Source organism: Trichechus manatus, unplaced genomic scaffold (genome assembly GCF_000243295.1).
Source record: "Trichechus manatus latirostris isolate Lorelei unplaced genomic scaffold, TriManLat1.0 scaffold00016, whole genome shotgun sequence".
Classification (NCBI taxonomy): domain Eukaryota; kingdom Metazoa; phylum Chordata; class Mammalia; order Sirenia; family Trichechidae; genus Trichechus; species Trichechus manatus.
The window spans coordinates 22,685,479-22,705,515 of NW_004443952.1; the positions used below are offsets into that span (position 1 = coordinate 22,685,479).

Sequence of the window (20,037 nt, forward strand, 5' to 3'; positions counted from 1 at the left end):
CCCCTTCCTCACTTAGGGAATGACTGCTGCTCCCAGCCACCCCAGTGTCCCCCCTCCCTCACTTAGGGAATGACTGCTGCTCCCAGCCACCCCAGTGTCCCCCCTCCCTCACTTAGGGAATGACTGCTACTCCCAGCCACCCCAGTGCCCCCCTCCCTCACTTAGGGAATGCCTTGATGCATCACAGGCCCTTCTCCCAATGCCTCAAGGAACCCATCTGTCTGAACATTTCTCAGGGCTTACCTCCTCCAAAGGGCCCCAGTGCCTTAGAAGGCCCTGCACACCACCACCTCCCCCTCAACCCTTACATCTTCTGGAATCTAGTAGTACTGGGGCCACAGGCCTCAGAGCTTATCAGAAGATTCTAACATCATCCTAGGGGGCCAGGGAAGCTGCTAATACTCACTTTAAGCAAAAAATTTCTCCTGCTGCTAATACCAACCCAAAGAAACTCAGAGGGGTTGCAGCAATATTCCTCAATCATCTCATTGGCCTGGGCTCAGGTACGGTTGGTGCTGCCCCTACCTCTCAGGTAAGTCCCCTGTGCCCCCTCTCAGAGCAGTGGGGCCGGGCAGAACTCACCTTCTGGTTGCAGGCCATTTCACAGGACAGCAGCCGCTTGGTCGGGGAGCCCAGGGCCCTCTCCACAAGGCGCACGGACCGCACCAGCTCAGCCAGCTCTCCAGGCTCCAGCGAGGCAGAGTGGTCACTCCCCTTCCAGGTCTTGTCCAAAGTTATGTGACGTTCTAACACCTTGGCCCCCAGAGCCACGGCAGCCACAGATATCACTATGCCTGTTTCATGCCCAGAATACCCTATGGGAATGTCAGGAAAGAGCTTCTGATACTCCTTTAAAATAGAAAAAGGAAAAAAAAAAAAAGGAAAAGGTCAACTATCATGGTGCTTTATGCATACACTCCAGAGTCAGGCAGATCTGGCTTTGAGCCCCAGGTTAGCTGCTCACTATCCGTGCAACTATGGGCAAGACACTGATGCTCTCTGAGCTCTATTTCCTAGGGTAATAATACTGCCTGTCTAGGTGGCATGAAAATGCATGAAAAATACTTAGCACACTGCAAATGCTTAAAAAAAATAAATGGCTATTGTTATCATTAAGAATGCATTTTAAGAATGTTTCGTACTGTACAAACCATTGTAACAACAGAACTAAAACCAAATGCCTAGACTCATTCAAAGCGCATCTGTCAAGTTTAATTAGCCTGAGCTGCTGAAAGCAAGTGTGCTATATGCACAGATATTATCATCAATAATACACAGAGCCCAATCTCAAAACAACCCTTTCGTGGAAATGCTAAATAATTAATTAATCGGTTATCTATAATTCACCGAATGCAACAAAAGACATTCTGTGTCGAGTGAGTCTTGTCAGTGAGGATGCCCAGAAGGCTTTAGTGTAGTAGAAAGATTCAGGTGGGGTTTAATAAAAGATTAGGACAGTTGAGTGGCAAATGCCTTGAAAACTAGGCTTAAGGTGCATGATGGATAAGAAGCGTGCAGGTTGCTAGGTGAGGGAATTCAAAATGGGGCTAGAACCTGGGTCACGTGCTTCTGACCCTTTGTCTCTCATTGTCTTCAGGCCAACTCCGTTAACTCCTCCTGATGGCACCTAAAATGTAACTTAATTAGGGAAAAAAATGTATATATATAATTATCACGCAAAAAATTTTATAGTAACATTAATGGGTGGGCTGGCTCCAAGAGGGGATAGGCTAGCAAGATAACTCTCACCATGTACTGGCATCAAGAGAGGGGATATGACTATACCTTAGATGGGGATGGAAGGGAAAGACAGACTATGAGATACTGAAAAGGAAAAAAATCTGATGTCACATACACTAAATTGTTAATTATGGTCATCTCTGAGGGGTGACGGGATGTTCACTTACACATATTTCAGAAGTGTTTGAATTTTTTTTAAGTAACATTCATGTTTAAACTAAAAAAAAAAACATGATTTAGAGATGAGCTGGAGGTGGAGAAAAGAATATCAACACTGGGAGGGACCAAAAAATTTTAGGTAAAAAGATAATGACACCTGTTTTCACAAAGGTTAATTTCTTTTGAGTTAAATATGAAGACGGCGTAGCAACGTGTAAAAAATAAATAAATAAAGCTTACATTATTGTGGAAAAAAACAGAATGTCAAATACTGTGCTGATAAAAAGGAAGTATAAAAGGAAAACTAGTTCATTGTAATATCAGCATTGTAAGTATGTATATCTACATGTATTTTTTTTCAAAATTTAGAATGCCATTACTGTTACTATAATGTTTTTCATGGTAATTACATATATATACATACGTGTGTGTGTATAAATATACAGGAGCTCTGGTGGCACAGTGGTTAAGTGCTCAGCTGCTAGGCGGTTCAAACCCACCAGCTGCTTGTGGGAGAAAGATGGGGCAGTCTGCTTCCGTAAAGATTACAGCAGTGGAAACCCTGTGCAGTAGTTCTACTCTGTCCTATAGGGTCATCACAAATTGGAATCTACTCGACGGCAACGGATTTGGTTTTTTTTTTTTTTATATATAAATATGTATTTTTTTCCTAATTAAGTTACATTTTAGGTGCCACTGGGAAGAACTAATGGAGTTGGCCTAAAGACAATGAGAGACAAAGGATTAGGAGAACATAGCCCAGGTTCTAATCACAGCTTTGCCAGTAACTTGCTGAGGGATCTCAAGCAAGTAAGTCTCTTCCCCTTTGGAACGGGCCTTCACCATCTGTAAAATGATGGAGTTGGAGTAGCTGGGAAAATCCTGGAAGAGAGAAAGCTCCCTCGAGGCTGTCACTGTAACCAGTCTGAGCCTCAGGAATGCTCAGAATTACAGGTAGAAAGTAACAGGGCTAGCACATAACATATAGCGGACAAAGCTAGAAGCTCCAAGGTCTCCTACAACTCAATATGAAAAAAAGGCAAACAAGCACGAAGAAAGGATATGAGCCAGCAATTCACAGAAGATGGACCTCTAATGGCCTATACACATGGTAAAGAAAATGTATGTAAAAACAGTTATGACGACTCCACCTTTAATTTTATTATGGGACAAATTAAGACTGACTTTAAAAACTTCAATTTGGAGTGGCATCTGGGGTCTTAACAGCTAGCGAGGGGCCATCTAAGATGCATCAGTTGGTCCCAACTCACCTGGAGCAAGGAGAAAGAAGAACACCAAAGACACACGGAAACGGTTAGCCCAAGAGAAAGGAAGGGCCACATAAACCAGAGACTCCATCAGCCTGAGACCAGAAGAATTAGATGGTGCCTGGCTACCATCAATGACTCCCCTGACAGGGAACACAACAGAGAGTCCCTGACGGAGCAGGAGAAAAGTAGGGTGCAGAACTCAAATTCTAGTAATAAGACCAGACATAATGTTCTGACTGAGACTGGAGGAACCCTGGAAGACACGGCGGAACCCCAGAAGACATGGCCCCTGGACTCTCTGTTAACCGAGAACTGGGACCATTCCCGAAGCCAACTCTTCAAACAAAGATTAGACTGGACAATGAGACATAAAATGATACTAGTGAGGAGTGTGCTCCTTAGTTCAAGTAGATACATGAGGCTAAAGGGGCAGCTCCTGTCCACAAGCAAGATGAGGCAGAAAGGGACAGGAGCTGGTTGAATGGACACGGGAAATCCGGGGTGGAAAGGAGGAGTGTGCTGTTAACATTATAGAGAGAGCAACTAGGGTCACACAACAATGTGTGTATAAATTTTTGCATGAGAAACTAACTTGAGCTGTAAATTTTCACTTAAAGCACAATTAAAAAAGAAATTAAAAAAAAAACAACAATTTGTTGTTACCCTCTTTAGAATGTACCTGCTTCCTTAACTGCAGTTAGTTCTAATTTGATTCTGAAACAGCAAGTCTGTTGTTACAGATTGAATTGTGTCCCCCCCAAAAAGATATGTTGAAGTCCTAACCCCTGTACCTGTGAAGCTGACCCTGTTGGCAAATAAAGTCTTTGAAGATGTTAACAGTGAGGTTAAAATAAAGTCGTTGAAGATGTTAACGTAAGGTCCTACTGGAGTCAGATGGGTCCTAATCCTATATGACTGTTATCTTTATAAAAGAGAAGATACACAGAGACAGGGAGGCAGAAGAAGGGTACCATGTGACACTGCAGCTGCAAGCCAAGGACCTGGAGGAGAGAAGCATGGAACAGTTCCTCCCTCAAGGCCCTCAGAAGGAATCTACATGGCCAATATTCTGCACTGGCCTCCTGGCCTCCAGAACTGTAAGGCAATAAATTTCTGTTCTTTTAAGCCACACTGTTGGTGGTATTTTGTTACAGCAGCTGTAGGAAACTAACACTACTGTAAAAGGATGTTCAACTGACGAAGTCTGTCATGGTTGTTAGAATTTTGGTTATAAAAACAGCTACGTCTTCCTCACAATAAGTGGCCCAAGAAAAAGCCGATTTGCTGTGCCCAATTAGATAACAACCCTCGCCCCCTCCTGCTCACCGAGATAACCCGCAGATTGACATCCTCGGCCTCGAGTGGGTACGCACTGGTGCACTGGAGGAAGCAGAAGTTGGGGTTGATAGGTTTCACAATCTGGTAGACCTGCTTCATGGTGTCCATTGACTGCATCCCGCTGGAGATCACCATTGGACGACCTGAATAACGTTAAGACCAATACCATCGCGTTCATCTGAGGGGCTCGACTCTCATTCAAATACATCCCCACTGTTTGTTGTCTCATTGTTTAAAGGAGCTCCACAAGCATCTCTTGAATACTGTGCCAGCCACCATGGGGGAACAGAGATAAGCTGGGTGGGTTACCCCACCATATGAACTAAATTAAGGAGGCAGAGGAATTTCACACTCGTAAGAGAAAGATGAGTATCTCGTCTGATGTAGAGGTTATGCAGTATGGAAGGATGAGCACTGACCCCAGATTCAAGGGTGTGAGTGTGAGGCCCAGAGCTGCCACTTCCTAGCTGTCTAGGGCAGAGCACCGTCCTCTGGCTCTCAGATGCCTCTTCTATGAAATAAATATAAAGCATAGTAATAGCACGACCTGAATGACTTCAATCCCAGGATTGTTATGAGGATCAAATGAGATCATTCATGTTGTAAAACCACTTTACAAACTGTAATGTCCTGTCCAGACACTGAGTATTACAATATATTTACAGAACATTTCACAAAGTCAGACCTCACTTTAAGAAGTTTTGTGAGATATTGTCCTACCCTTAATTTCATTCCTTTCAAGTTGGCACTTTAAAAAGGTGGAAGTATTTTGTTGACTTAAAAGAGGTTTCTAAAATCTGTCTGGCCCTGGTGGCCCAGTGGTTAAGCATTTGGCTGCTAACCAAAAGGTCGGCAGTTCGAATCCATCAGCCGCTCCTTGGTAACCCTACAAGGGCAGTTCTACTCTGTCCCATGGGGTCACTATGAGTCGGAATCTACTTGATGGCAACGGGGTTTTAAAGTATGTCTTTGTGAGATCTACTTCAAAGGGGGTCACCACCAGAGGAGTAATCCGACTCCCTCGGATTTTATTACAAAAATGAAACAAACACTCACCTTTTTTGGCTGTCTTTTCCAGATAAGGAAAATTGTTAGTGTCCCCAGATCCAACTTTGAAAAATGGAACATTCAGTTCATGCAGGAACTCAACTGCCATCTACAAAGATCGAAGAGGGAGCTCCTTTTCACCACTGTTCACAGACACCGTCTTCTCAACAGGAGAGGAGTAATACACAAATACAAAAACCCCTCCTCCTACCCAGCCCAGACAGGCTGTCTCGACAACTTAAAAGCAGGCAAAGATTTGTTATCAGCCATTTCCATTCAAATTAGCACTTTCTTTCATTCATATCTACCCATCCGTTTGTTCAACAGACACTTAGTGCCACCAGCGCTGGCTACCAGACCCCTGGCCAGATCCCTCCTTCCCCAGGGGCCCAAAGCCCAGTGAACAAACACGAAAGGGTTATGACCTAACCTTGGCCAAGAAAACCAGGCAATGAGAAAGTAAACATCCCTCAAAGATCTTACCCTTTACTCAGGGCCAAACAGCCAGGAAAAGAGGCCATTTCAATTCTTGACAAACGTAGAAAAAAATGGGGCATTTTATGGCCCAGCCCTGACACAGTCTGATCCACAGCGGACAGGCTCTCAGACCGCGAACCACATTGTCCACAGGAAATGGAACCTGAGTCACTGTTTTTGACACAACACATCATTGCCTGAGGTTACCTATCGAGATCGCGTAAACGTCGTTCTCTGGGATTCACCGGCAAGACTCAGGGAACTCATACACGTCAACAAGCACTTGCTGAAGGAATCAGGGTACCACAACTGAGAAGAGTAAAATCTCAGCTTGCAGCCAAGTTACAAGAACCTAAAAAAGTTTCTTTTTTAAAAAAAAAAAGACGAAGAAAAGATGGGGGGAGAATCAATGTCCCTGAATGTTTCTATCTAAGTTCTAGCCCGAATGCTGCCTGAGATTCAGCAGTACGTCTGGAAGACTCGATGCTCTAGGCCAGTCCTTCTCACACTTTAATAAGTGCACAAGAATCTCCCTCATGGAAATGAAATACAAATTCTCTCAGGGTGGAGGCCTGAGAGTCTGCATTTCTAATAAACTCCCAGGTGATGCCGACGCTACTGGTTAGTAACTCCTACTCAGAGTAGCAAGGAGCTAGGCTGCCGTGCATGAAAATCACAGGACACGGGGGTGGTGAGGGCCAGTATGAGAAGGTCACTCTGCCACCAGGCTCTTTAACTCAACCTGTGGCTGCCAGAACTTGTCTATTTTCCCCTCTGATGAGAAGCTGTTCCCATCACTGTGGCTGCACTGGAGAAAACTTTCCTCGTATGCAAATCCTCTAAAAAAACGGAAGAGTCAGAGCTGCTAGAGAGCCCCAACCAGCCAGTGAATGGTTCAAAGGCAGTGCACAACCTCACGGTCCAAGGGACCCTGTCCAGTGTGGCCAAGTGCCACTCACCTCCAAGTGTGCTAAACCTTCACTGCAGTTCTTGCTGCCTCTTCCTCTCTGCTCTACTTCTTCCTCTTCTCTTTTCCCTTCCATAGTTTTCTGTTTTTCTTACTATCTCACCCTTTCTTCTTTATATGTCTCTCACACTGTCAATCAGCCTTAAGATGGAACTGAAAAACATCTGTTTTTAGTATATTAACAAAACAGGAATCTCTGAGTGGTGCAAATGGTTAAGCACTTGACTACTAGCCGAAAGGTTGGTGGTTTGAAACCAACCAGTGGTGCCTCGGAAGACATGCCTGGTGACCTGCTTCCAAAGTCACAGCCTTGAAAACCCTATGGAGCAGTTCTCCTCTGAAACACATGGAGTCATCAAGTCAGAACTGACTTGAGAGCAACTATACAAGACCAAATGGGCAACAGTTGCCCAAAAATAAAGACGACAAGGCAAGGAGGAGCAGGGAAACTGGAGGAATGGAAACGGGGAAAGCAAGGTGGACACAGGGAGAGTGCTGACACATTGCAGGGATAGCAACCAATGTCATGGAACAATTTGTATATGAATTGTTGAATGGGAAACTAATTTGCTGTGTAAACTTTCCCTTAAATGTTCAAAAAAAGAATTGACTCAAGGGCAACTAAAAACATTGAACAAATTCTAATTTTCCCACCCTTCTCCCTCTGCCTGGCAAATGAAGAGACTGCTTTCTATTTAAAGAGGAAAAATAAATCCTATACCAAGTATGTTCAACTTGTGGGGAGAGTGGCTCACGATGACAGCCCATGAGTGCCCTCACAGGATAGATGGATAAGCTCACCAAGAGAGGTGCAGAGTGAGCAGGGGGCCAGGAGGTGGCCAAATGAAGAAAAAACACTTCACAAATGCTTACCCACAGAGGCTGCAAAATCTGCATGGAATTCTATAATTTTCAAGTGAGAAAGGGCAAATTCCTGCTCTGGAAAGGAAAGGCTCACCTCATTTTGCAGTTCTCCTGGGGAACCACCCCCACCTAGTGGCCATTTAGAAAACTGCCATTTCAATTAATCTCCCTGCAAAGGAAGTCAGTGTCCGTAATCCAGAAGATTCTATACTTCAGTCCTGAGGTGGTATCGCTGTGCTCCCAGACCCTTCTCAGGTACAGTGAGTGCCCAGGAGACATGTCTCTGTTGGACTCATTGGCTTCTCCTAGCCCTGCCCACCCTGCTGTCCAGTCCCCTCTCCATCTGGGGGTACAATGCAGAGGGGCAACCTCATAACTTCTCTCTCCTTCCTACCACACGACACGGAGCCTTCTGGAGTGTCTGAAAGGAACTCACTTAAGTATGACCCTCCTGGCACCAAACTGGGTTAAACAGACAGAAAAGGGTCCCACCAACAAACTTGTTTGGGTGAAACGCTGCATTGCCATAGCTCCCTCTTAGAGGGCACCAATAAATAAACTTGTTTAACATCTTTAACTCAGTGTTTCCCAAACTTACCCGACTCAGACTTATTTACTAAGGGCATGCGGAGCTTTACTGATTCTAAATCTGTTAATCAATGAGGACAATGTATACCTTTCCCATATTGTGTCATATGAGATTGTGGGAACTGGCCATCTGAGGGTAACAGAAAACGGGTGGAGTTGGGGTTTTTCTAAAGCCCCTTCCTCTCCCCTCAGTTTTTAGATCCTGTAAGAAAGGACAAAGAAGCCTTTGGTGGTGAGTTGGGGAGGACAGCAGATGCTGAAGAGCTGCCTCAGAGTCAGGAAGTAATAAGTAGGGAAGATGGAGCCAAAAAAGGCCTTGGCCTGCCCTCAGCCCAGGGTCCTGTCAGAATGGAGAGGCAGGAGCCTTACTGGTGGGAGTAGCAGGGGAAGGAAGAAAAGAGGAAAGAAAGGGCATTGCAGATGGGCCATTTGTGTTAAGGAAAGCATGTCATTCAGAGGCCACCTCTACGGTCACAGCCTCCTTCACTTTCTCAGTAGAACTCTTCATTTAGACCAAAGGCACTGTACTCACTGCAGCCAAGTTCTACGTGCTTCTGTGCACCTTTTAGCCAGGTGTCTGCCCTGAGAGTTTTCTTGGCCTTGATAAGATTCTGTCACACCTTAACCTTTCCTCAGCACATGAAGAACACCCTAGAAGAGAATACAGAGTAGAGACAACTGGCCCTCAATAAATGTCTACTATCTATAAGGAAGCTTGTTCCACAGAAGAGGAACCGGAGGCCCAGATCGGGGAGAGGGCTCACCAAGGTCACCCCAAGAGTTAACAGCAGAGCTGGGGCAAGAACCCAGATGTCCTGACCCTCAGCCTGGCTCACTTTCTAAAACAGTACTGACATTTGCTGAGTGCTGGCATGTGCTGTGCTTTATGTGAATGATTGCATTTAATCCTCACAACAACCCAGCGAGAGGGGGTTCTAATATTATTCCCACTTTATAACTGAAGAAACCAACACACAAAGAGGTTAAATAACCTCCAAATGGTCACACCAGTAACGGCAGGCAGAGGGTTAGTAAATACCTAGAGCCACCTGCACCCGGAACAAGGGCCTAACCCACTCAAACAGCTAGGCAGGCAAGAAATGCTGGTTCAGCAAAGGGACCTGGCTGACAAAGTAAATTAACTCTTTTCGTAAGGGCTCTTAAGAATGCATTTTCCAGGAGTCCCTGGGTGGCGCAAATGGTTAAGTGCAATGCGACCAACTGAAAGGTTCGCAGTTTGAATCTACCCAGAGGTGCCTTGGAAAAAAGGTCTTGTGACCTACTTCCAGAAGATCATAGCCATTGAAAACCCTGTGGAGCACAGTTCTACTTGAAACACATGGGGTCACAATGAGCCAGAATTGACTCAATTAGCAACTGGTTTCCATATAAAGAATGCATTTTCCCCTCACTGCCTATGCCCCAGGTCAGTCAGGAGACCAGCTGGGAACAAATGGCATTCCTAGGACAGAGGAACCTGCCTGCCCAAATGATTTGAAGCAGAAAAAGGTTCTAAGTGATAGCCATAACTATCATTTGGTGGATGCTGATCTTGCACTGTCCTTGTACCCTACAGGCTTTTCTCGTTTCATCCTCACCACAGCCCTGTATGGTGGGCACTTTTATTACTCTATTTTTACAGATGAGGCAACTGAGGCTCAAACAGGTTACATGCAGAACTCATGCCCACAAAGTAAGCGTCAGCAGCAGGGTAGAAGTCAGTGGGGCTCCAACTTATGTTCTCATCACCAAACAGGGCTTCCTGGGGAGTTACAGGGAAAAGAAACGAAGAAAGGGGCACAAGTATAGAGGCAGCCCCCAACTACCGAACACCTAGATGCCTCCTCTTTTTTTTATTTTTACTTTTTCCCATACAAAAATTTATACATACATTGTTATGTGACTCTAATTGCTCTTCCCATACTGTGACAGCACACTCCTCCTTTCCACCCGATTCCCATGTCCATTCAACCAGCTCCTAACCCTCTCTGCCTTCCCATCTCACCTCCAGACAGAAGCTGCCTGTTTAGTCTCTTGTATCTACTTGAGCTAAGAGGCACACTCCTCAGGAGTATCACTTTATGTCCCACAGTCCAGTCCAATCCCTGTCTGAAGAGCTGGCCTCAGAAATTGTTTTAGTTCTGGGCTGATAGAGAATGCAGGAGCCATGCTTCCTGGGGTACCTCCAGTCTTAGTTAGACCATTAAGTCTGGTCTTCTTACTAGAATTTGAGTTCTGTACCCCACCTTTCTCCTGCTCCATCAGGGACTCTCTCTTGTGTTCCCTGTCAGGGTGGTCATTGGTGGTAGCCAGGCACCATCTAGTTCTTCTGGTCTCAGGCTGATGAAGTCTCTGGTTTTATGTGGCCCTTTCTGTCTCTTGGGCTACTACCTTCCTTGTGTCTTTGGTGTTCTTCATTCTCCTTTACTCCAGGTGGTTGGAACCAATTGATGCATCTTAGATGGCCGCCTGCAAGCTTTTAAGACCCCAGGCGCCACTCACCAAAGTAGGATGCAGAACATTTTTTAAATAAGCTTTATTATGCCACAATAGATGTCCCCTGAAAGCATGGTCCCCAGACCCCTACCCCTGCTACTCTGTCCCTCAAAGTGTTTGATTGTATTCAGGAAACTTCTTAGCTTTGGTTTAGTCCAGTTGTGCTGACTTCCCCTGTAGTGTGTGCTGTCCTTCCCTTACGATAATTCTTACCCACTATCTAGTTGGCAAATAACCCTCACCCTCCCTCCCCACCCTCATAACCATCAAAGAATGTTTTCTTCTGTGTTTAAACCTTTTCTTTAGTTCTTGTAATAGTGGTCTTATACAATATTTGTCCTTCTGTGACTGACTAAATTCACTCAGCATAATGCCTTCGAGATTCCTCCATATTATAAGATGTTTCACGGCTTCATTGTTGTTCTTTATCATTGCGTAGTACTCCATTGTGTGAATATACCATAATTTGTTTATCCATTTGTCTGTTGATGCTAGATGCCTCCTCTTTATCTCCCAACTGCTCCTAGTTCTCTACCTGAAACCACCTGGGAATGAACGACCGAAAGAAGTGACTTCCTAGGCAGTCTCACAGATGAAAGGAGATGCCCTTTCTCCTGCAGAGTCCAAATCTGGCAAGCTCAGGTGCATAGAAACACGTGGCCTGAGCCAGAAAAGAAGTCCTCATTCCAGGTGTAAGTCACCTTAATGACGCCTCTGCTTCTATACTAACTGGGAAAGCCCTTAGACACAGAAGAGGAACCGGAGGCCCAGATCGGGGAGAGGGCTCACCAAGGTCACCCCAAGAGTTAACAGCAGAGCTGGGGCAAGAACCCAGATGTCCTGACCCTCAGCCTGGCTCACTTTCTAAAACAGTACTGACATTTGCTGAGTGCTGGCATGTGCTGTGCTTTATGTGAATGATTGCATTTAATCCTCACAACAACCCAGCGAGAGGGGGTTCTAATATTATTCCCACTTTATAACTGAAGAAACCAACACACAAAGAGGTTAAATAACCTCCAAATGGTCACAACAGTAACGGCAGGCAGAGTCATATTCAAATTCGAAATCTGGCTGAATGCACTAACCACTGGACCATATAGCAGGGGTATGCACCAGAGAGCAAGGGTGTGTGCCATACAGCAGAGATTTTGTATCAAACATTTTGTTCTCAGGACACCTTTACACTCTTAAAAATTACTGATGACTCTAAAGAGCTTTTGTTTATGTGGCCTATATCTATTAATATTTACTGAATTAGAAATTAAAACTGAGAAATTTTTTGTTTTCTTAAAATTTTTAAACTTTTTATTTTGAGATGATTGTAGATTCACATCCAGTAATAAGAAAAAATACAGAGAAATCCCAACTACCCTTCATCCAGTTTCCCCCAACAGTAAAATCTTACAAAACTATAGTACAATATCACAATGGGAAGTTGATATTGCTAGAGTCCACTCATCTTATTCAGATTTTACCAGTTTTACATGTACTCATTTGTGTGTGTATATTTAGTTCTATGCAGTTTTAACACGTGCAGACTCATGCAATCACCACCACAGTCAAGATACAGAACTGTGCCATCTCACAAGGATCCCTCGTGCTACGCTTTACAGCCACATCTACCTCCCTCCTTCCGCCTCCCTAACCCCCGACAATCACTAATCTGTTCTCCATCTCTATAATTATTATTTCAAGAATGTTATATAAACAGAATCATACAGTATGCAACCTTCTGAGATTGGCTTTTTTTCACTCAGCATAATGTCCTTGAGACCCATCCAAGCTGTTGCATGGAGCAACAGTTTGTTCCTTTTTATTGTTGGTTCCATAGTATGGATGCACCAGTTTGTTTAACCGTTCACCCACTGAAGAACATCTGAGTTGTTTCCAGTTTGGGGTTACTACATATAAAGCTTTTATGGACATTCATATACATGTTTTTTGTGTAAACTTAAGTTTTCATTTCTCTTGGGATAAATTACCAAATGGCAAGCACATGTCTAGCTCTTTATAAGAACCTGCCAGTACACTTTAAGTGGGTGTATTGTATAGTATGTGAATTATATTTCAGAAAGCTGTTAGGAGGGAAAAGAAGGAAGGAAGAAACTATTTTACTATTTTCCAGAGTGGCTGTACCATTTTACATTCCCCCTAAATGTAAGAGTGATCCATTTTCTCTGCATTACCAGCATTTGGTATTATCACCATTTTTTATTCTAGCCATACTGATAGCTGTGCAGTGATATTTTGGGGTTGGAACAGTGGCACCAAGGGTCAGGGGCCAAGAGAATGAACTGGGGTCTGCTTTAGACAATCTGGTTGACCAAAGAATCCAAGTATTCCCAAGAGACATAAAAATGTTCTTAAATTTCATCTAATAATCCGTTTTGGGGAAGCTAGCCTAAGAAACCCAAAACACAGAAAAAAGATGTTCATCTCAGCATTATTTATAAGCACAAAAAACTGAAAGTAACCTTCATGATCAAAAATAGTGTAACAGTTAAGTATGTTATAGTACATCCACCAAAAGAAATATACCGCTATTAAAAACTTTAAGCACATGATGGGGGTAAAAACTTGTGGTATAATGTTAGCTGAATAAAGCATGACACAGAACTAAATATCACAGATATTACATCCAGGCAATAAAATCAGCATATAAAGAGACTTCAGGAGGAAATATATAAAAAGAGCTGCTATGTGAGGATTATGGGTCAGTGTTTGTTTTTTTCCTTTTTCTAAACTTATTTTCTAAAAATAATGTTACATTATTTTTACAATTAAAAAATTTTCACATTTGAAAAAAGAGCATGTGAAAGAATCTGAAGGAGGCAGGTCACAGAGTAGATGGGACTCAAGAGCTGGCACCAGCTGGACTCTTCTAGGATGTCAACGTGGCCCAGCCAGAAACCACCCCATGACCATCCTGTGCGCCCCTCCCCTCTGGATGGCACCACTGTCACCCCAACCGACTCGGCCAAGGCCGCTTAGCAAGTGGCAGACTGCTGTCAGAATTCCGGCTTCCTGGCTCCTAGTCCAGACAGCTTTCCACTGGGACAAAGCTGGCCCACCTACAGTTTTCTACATGCTTGAGGGACTCTGGAACTCCAGTGTGGCTGGCCCCTACTCCTGCAGAAACAACCTGTCTTTTAAACTAGGGTCCCCTTTTCACAAGCTCTCTCTGAGCCTCAGTTCTCCTTGGCCTTCCATTTTGTTGGGCACAGAAAGGTGAGCAAGGCCTGGGGCTGGCTCTAAGTCAAAAGTCACCAGGATACCTGCTGTCCCCTGGGTCTGCTAAAGCGGTAAACAACAGAGCAGCAGAGGGCTCACCTCGTCCATGCCAGAGGCAGTGAAGAAGATCCCAATCTCCTCTGCATATTTCTGCAGCTCCCTGTACTGGGCGTGGCTGAATTCCAGGTGACGTTTGTGCTCACCGTAGGTTTTCCCCCAGGAATGCTTCGAAGTATATGGCCTCTCCAAGGCTTTCCGATTAAACTTGTATTCCAGCTCACTTTTCTGGAACTTGGCACAATCAGCTCCACACTCCTGAAACACATACCAGAGCTCCTTTAAATGACCTAGACTTTCAGAGAAAACAGAAATGTTGGGGCAACTGCTACTTACCATTATCTTTTGTGCAACCGACAGAGATGTGAAAGCCCCTCAGAGAAGAGGAATAGGAGAAGCAAGAAAGTCCGGAAGGAAAAATAAGGCTGTTTGGGGGTGGGGTTCCCCTCTATTTTCTCCTCTTAAAATGCAAATATATATATATAGAGAGAGAGAGAGAGAGAGAGAGGGTATTTTTTGCTTTGTTTTGTTTTTACATTGTAATACTGAAAAATAATGAATCGAAGAGTTAAGAAAAAATTTAAGCTATATAGCTCAGTAAAATGCTGAGCCAGCATGTAAGAAACAAAGTCAGATTTTGGCTTTAACTTTACCCGACTCACCATGTCATCTTGGGTAAGTCACTTCCTGTCCCTGGACTCAGTTTCTCCATTTATACAAATAGCAGTTTGGGCTAGCTCCAGGACTTGTAAACTGTTCTGAGTAGCCCCTTAAAGGTCAGGGGAGACAAAGGGACAGGGCCCTGTACTCCTTACTCTGACTTCAACAATAGCAACTCTGCTTTTAGCTATCTTGCCCTTGTGCTTTTTCACATGACATTTTGTTTAAATAGGTTCCAAGGCAAAAAGCAAACAAAACTTGGAAATGCCCCAGCCTAGGTGATCCCTGGAGTTCCTGGGTGGTGCAAATGGTTAACACACTTGGCTGCTAACTGAAAGGCTGGAGGTTCAAGTCTACCCAGAGGCGTCTTGGGAGAAAGGCCTGGTGACCTACTTCCAAAAAATCAGCCAGTGAAAACTCTATGGAGCACAGTTCTACTCTGACACACACACACAGGGTCGCCGTGAGTTGGGGTTGACTTGATGACAACTAGTTTTATGGTTTGTGATCGCTACTGAATGTAACATCTGACTAAAAAAGCTATAATTCTGTGTTTATCTATTGCCAGTCAGCCTCCAATCTCCCAAAACTGTTTCAAAGAACTACTCAATAGAAAGATTACATAAAACTCTCTCAAGTCTTAGCTCACTGCCATTTCTGTAGACACAGAAGTACTCATGCCATTGAAAACCTCTTGGCTCCAGAAATGTCACTACTGAGGGTGCTGCTCCCACTCCTGGAAGAATCACAAGATGGCACTATCAGGACTTGATGCTAGAAAGGAGTTCAAAGAATATTAGAACCAAGTGACCTTGGACAACAGAGTTCTCATTGTCTAGAAAAAGATCCCAAGGCCCAGAGTGACCTGAGCAAAATCGCAGTGAGTCATTGGCAGAAACAGCCAGATCCTTTTCCTGAGATGTACCTCCTCGCCCAGGACTACGACTTGGACTCCTACTAAGCCCAGGCCTCCAACAAGCTAATGAAGAGGCCTCACAGAGTGTCACCTCTGGCTCCATTTACTACTCACGTCCATCTCAAGAAAGCAGGCTTACCCACAAGAAGTTAAATGCTTGTCTCCATCTGGATAAAGCTACTCTTGACAGAAAGACGATAAAAATGAAATGGCAGAAACTGCTCATGATAAGAGCTCAAATAAAGTTCCGCTACATTTCACTTAACAGCAGTTGTATGGGAAGGAGGGCAGGTTCCTACTCTTCTTTTCTCAGCTTCTTTTCTAAAAATGAGTGATTTCTTTATCTGCTTAATGCTGTGGTCAACTCTAGGTTGAGAAAAACACAATCGCTGTCTTTTTGTCTATAATGCTGATGGTTTCTTTATTCACGGTGTTACTGCTTCTCTACCAGCAAAAAAACAAGCAACAGGACTCCATGATGAACAAAGTGTGATGCTCCATTTGCATCAAAATTCAGAAGTTAAAAGTATTATTTCATTAGTGAATCTCTAATTATAATTTGAATAAATTCTACTTTTAATACTGCAAACAGATTACTTGTATGAGCAAGCCAGCTTATATATAACACTCTCTGGGCAACTAAGCTCACAAATGTGATTCCACCTACAGATGGTGCCTAAGACAAAAAAAATCCTAAAATTCAAAGGCTTCAAAAAATTCTACTGCTCAAAATAAAGAAATCCAAAACACACTACTGTAAAGCAAGGGAAACTGAAGCCTAGAGAGGAAATGTTATCTGCCCAATAATATTCAGTTAGTAAATGATATCTTGACTCCGAGCGCATCAGCAAGTAAATAATATCTTGACTCCTAGTCCACTGTTCTTTCTCCACTATAACACAGTCTCAACCTCTTCATTCTTCTCCCCCTGCCCAACTATTGCCCATAATTAAAAGAAAGAGACAGACAAACTATAACTTTGTTTCCAGGGCTTCAATGTCTCCAGGTATTTTTTACAACTTCAGCACTCAAAGAAGTCACACCTTGGAAAAAGTTTGTTTCCTAAATTAAGGATAGGAATTCCCTCCCTAGAAAACAGTGTTATAGTACAATGGTGTGGCTAGGAGCAAAGGCTTTAAATCCACTGTTTACTAGCTGTGTGCCTTTGCCAAGGTCACTCACCTCCTCTGAGCCTATAAAATAAAATCAACAGTATCTATCTCACAGGGTTATTGTAGGCATTAAATGAGATTGCACATTTAAAGCACTTAGCCCAGTATCTGATGAAGCACTCAACAAATGATAGCAACTGTTATTTGTTTGAAGTATTTTTTTACAATTCATGGTTAGGTTACCCTTAAAAGAGTAAGATAAAATCTATTCACCTGATAGGAGATAAGGTGAAAAGCCTTGATGAAGGGAAGGGAAGGGGAAGAAGGGAAAGACTAACAAGGGGAAGGAGAAGGGGAAGGAGAAGGGGAAGAGGAAGGGAAGGGAAAAAGTTGGAGTGAGCTATTTCTAAACCAAGGAATCACAGCTCAGACCTTATGCTGGCGGTTGGGGTCACAGTGAAGAACATGACAGTCCCTCCCTGCAGAGAATTCACAGTGTAACAGAGAAAGATACTTAAACAGGTAATGGCAATGCAAGGTGACAGGAACAACTGCAAGGGCCTCTAACCCAACCTGGGGGAGATGAAAAGCTTCCAAGAAGTAACTCTGAACACTAGCAGAAATTTGCTAAGAGAAGAAGGGGCATGAAAACTCATAAACTTCATAGCACTAATAGCTAACATTTATTGAGTCCTACGTGCCACGAGGAGCCCTGGTGGTTCAGTGGTTAAGAGCTACGGCTGCCAATCTAAAGGTCAGAAGTTTGAATCCACCAGGAGCCAATCCTTGGAAACCTTGTGGGGCAGTTCTACCCTGTTCTAGATGGTTACTGAGTCGGAATCGACTAGACAGCAATAGGTTTGGTTTTGGGTTTTGTTTATATGCCAAGAAGGTCCCTGGGTGGTGCAGTCTGTGCCTGACTACTAACCTACAGATTGAGGGTTCAAACCCACCGAGCAGCACTTGGAAGAAAGGTCTGGCGATCTGCTTCTGTAAAGATTACAGCCAAGAAAACCCTATGTAACACGCGGGGTCGCCATGAGTCAGAATCAACTGGGCAGCAACGGGGTATGTGCCAAGCACTGTGCTAAGAACTTTGCATGAGTTATCTCATTTGATCCTCATAACAATTCTGTAAGTACTATTATTATTAACCCCAGTTTTCAAATGAGGAAACTGAGGCTCAGACAGGTGAACTAACTAGCCCACATTCACACAGCTAATAATGAACCCAGAGTCCCAGCTTTTGACTTCTTATTCCAAACACAGGAAAGGGCAGGTGAGAGAGACCACAGCAACTTCCAGGAACTGAAAGTACCCAATGTCCCTGGAGGGTTTCAAGAGGCGAAATATAAGGAGGATGGGACAGATCAGTAAGATCTTAGAAGCTATGTTAAAGAGTTTCGATTTTACCCGCGGGCAGCGGGGAGCCATTGACGGTGTTAGACAGGGGTGTGACCTGATCAAATCTGTGTTTTAGAAACATCATTCTAGCCCCAGAAAGCGGGTGAGAGAGGTCGGGTTAGAAGGCAACTGCTGTAGTGCAGACAAATCAGAAGGGTGGCAGAGGGATGAAGAAGGGAAATTGTACGGATTTAGAAAATGACACTGCGAGCTGGACAACTGGCCAGATGCGGTGGGGGGGAGGGAGGGAGACGAACGCGGCCCCGCCCCGCCCGGCGCCCCACTCCTCCAGCGCTCTCCTCACCTTCGCCGTGCGGATCATGCGCTTGGCCACATCCAGGTCGCCCTGGTGGTTCTGTCCGATCTCGGCAATGATGAAGCACGGGTGCTGCTCGCCTACCCAGCGCCCGGGACATAGCTCCAGCTCCAGCGGCATCGCAGCAGCTTGCGCTCGGGTGCCACACGTCCCGCTTCTGTCCGGCGGCCGCCGCCTCAAGTCCGTTTGGTTGGCAGCCCAGCTGGGCCCACAAGCCGACCGCGCCACGTCAGCCCGTGGCCGCCGCGCAGCCAATCCCCGTGTCCCGTCTCCTTCTCGCAGCCATTCAGGGGAGGAGGCGGGGCCGCCCGCGGGAATGGCGGCCGGGAGCTGACGCCCTTCTACTAGGCAGAGCGCGCGGTTGGTTGCCGGGAAATATGAGCTCCAGTGCTGCTGGGGTCCCTGCAGAAATCCATGAACAAACATTTCTTGATAGAGGCTGACGGTTACCTCCGCAGGGTTCAGTCTAGTTCCAGCTCACAACGGCGTGGGGAGAGTACACCCTACAGTATAATGGAAAGAACCGGGATTCTTGGGTTAAATTTACAGAGCTGGTTCGAGTTTCTGCCACTAGCCACCACTTTGCTCGTGAATACGTTACTTCGTTTTTCTGAACTTTATTTTCCTTTTTCTCAGAAACTAGAAAATGCGTACCTACCTCGCCTAACTCATCTTGTTCCTTGAGAACCCTGATCACAGTACCTGGCTTGTAGTCAGATTTTTTTTTTTTTTTTAAAGACGTCACTCTTTCTTCTTCTTTTGATTGTGGTGAAAATATACGCAACAAAACATAGACCAATTCTGTAGTAAGCTTTTAATAAGCGGTAGCCGATCCTATTGCATGAGAGGCAACAGGTTGAAGAAGTTCCACTGCCTTATCCAAAGCCATCTAGAAAGTCAGAGTGGAAGTGGGGACTAGAACCTCACTGCCTCCCAGGCATGGCTCCCAAAAACACTAGGTTGGATTTCAGACAAAATTGAGAAATAAGAGCCAGTGTGAAGAAACAATAACACTGATTTCCAGCTCGACTTACCAGAACTGATGAGCAAAGTAACAACAATAAAGAGGGGAGGAGGTGTAAGGGGAGAAGAGTTGTTTTTGGACATGTTGGTGTAAATATGCAGGTGAAGCTGCCCACTAGACGGAAGGAGAGGCAGGTTCAAAGCACAAGACAGGTGCTGGCTGGAGAGACCTGGGAGCCATTCCCAGGATAGACTAGACTTCTGAAGGAGAGATTATGCAGAGGGATAAGCAACATGGAGGAATGAGCCTTGTGCAACTGCCTGGGAAGGAATGGACAAGAGAGACCAAAAGCAGGCAACAGAGAACCAGCATGTGGCATGAGGAGGGGAGACCCACAGGGTCAAAAGCCCAGAACAGTTCAAGGGAA

At 44.6% G+C, this 20,037-nt stretch overlaps 1 protein-coding gene across 1 annotated transcript in view; it reads right to left on the bottom strand.

Moving 5' to 3' along the window:
• Nucleotides 1-18,904, bottom strand: part of NANS (N-acetylneuraminate synthase) — a 21,025-nt gene extending 2,121 nt beyond the window's left edge. Inside the window, exons 1-5 of the mRNA XM_004372235.2 lie at nucleotides 18,635-18,904; nucleotides 14,281-14,496; nucleotides 5,565-5,664; nucleotides 4,497-4,651; nucleotides 583-849 (exon numbers count right to left, since the gene is read on the bottom strand). Of these exons, the coding sequence (XP_004372292.1) occupies nucleotides 583-849; nucleotides 4,497-4,651; nucleotides 5,565-5,664; nucleotides 14,281-14,496; nucleotides 18,635-18,766 (870 nt within the window). The 5' untranslated portion in view covers nucleotides 18,767-18,904. The remainder of the gene's footprint in view (nucleotides 1-582; nucleotides 850-4,496; nucleotides 4,652-5,564; nucleotides 5,665-14,280; nucleotides 14,497-18,634) is intronic.
• Nucleotides 18,905-20,037: the final 1,133 nt, after the last annotated feature.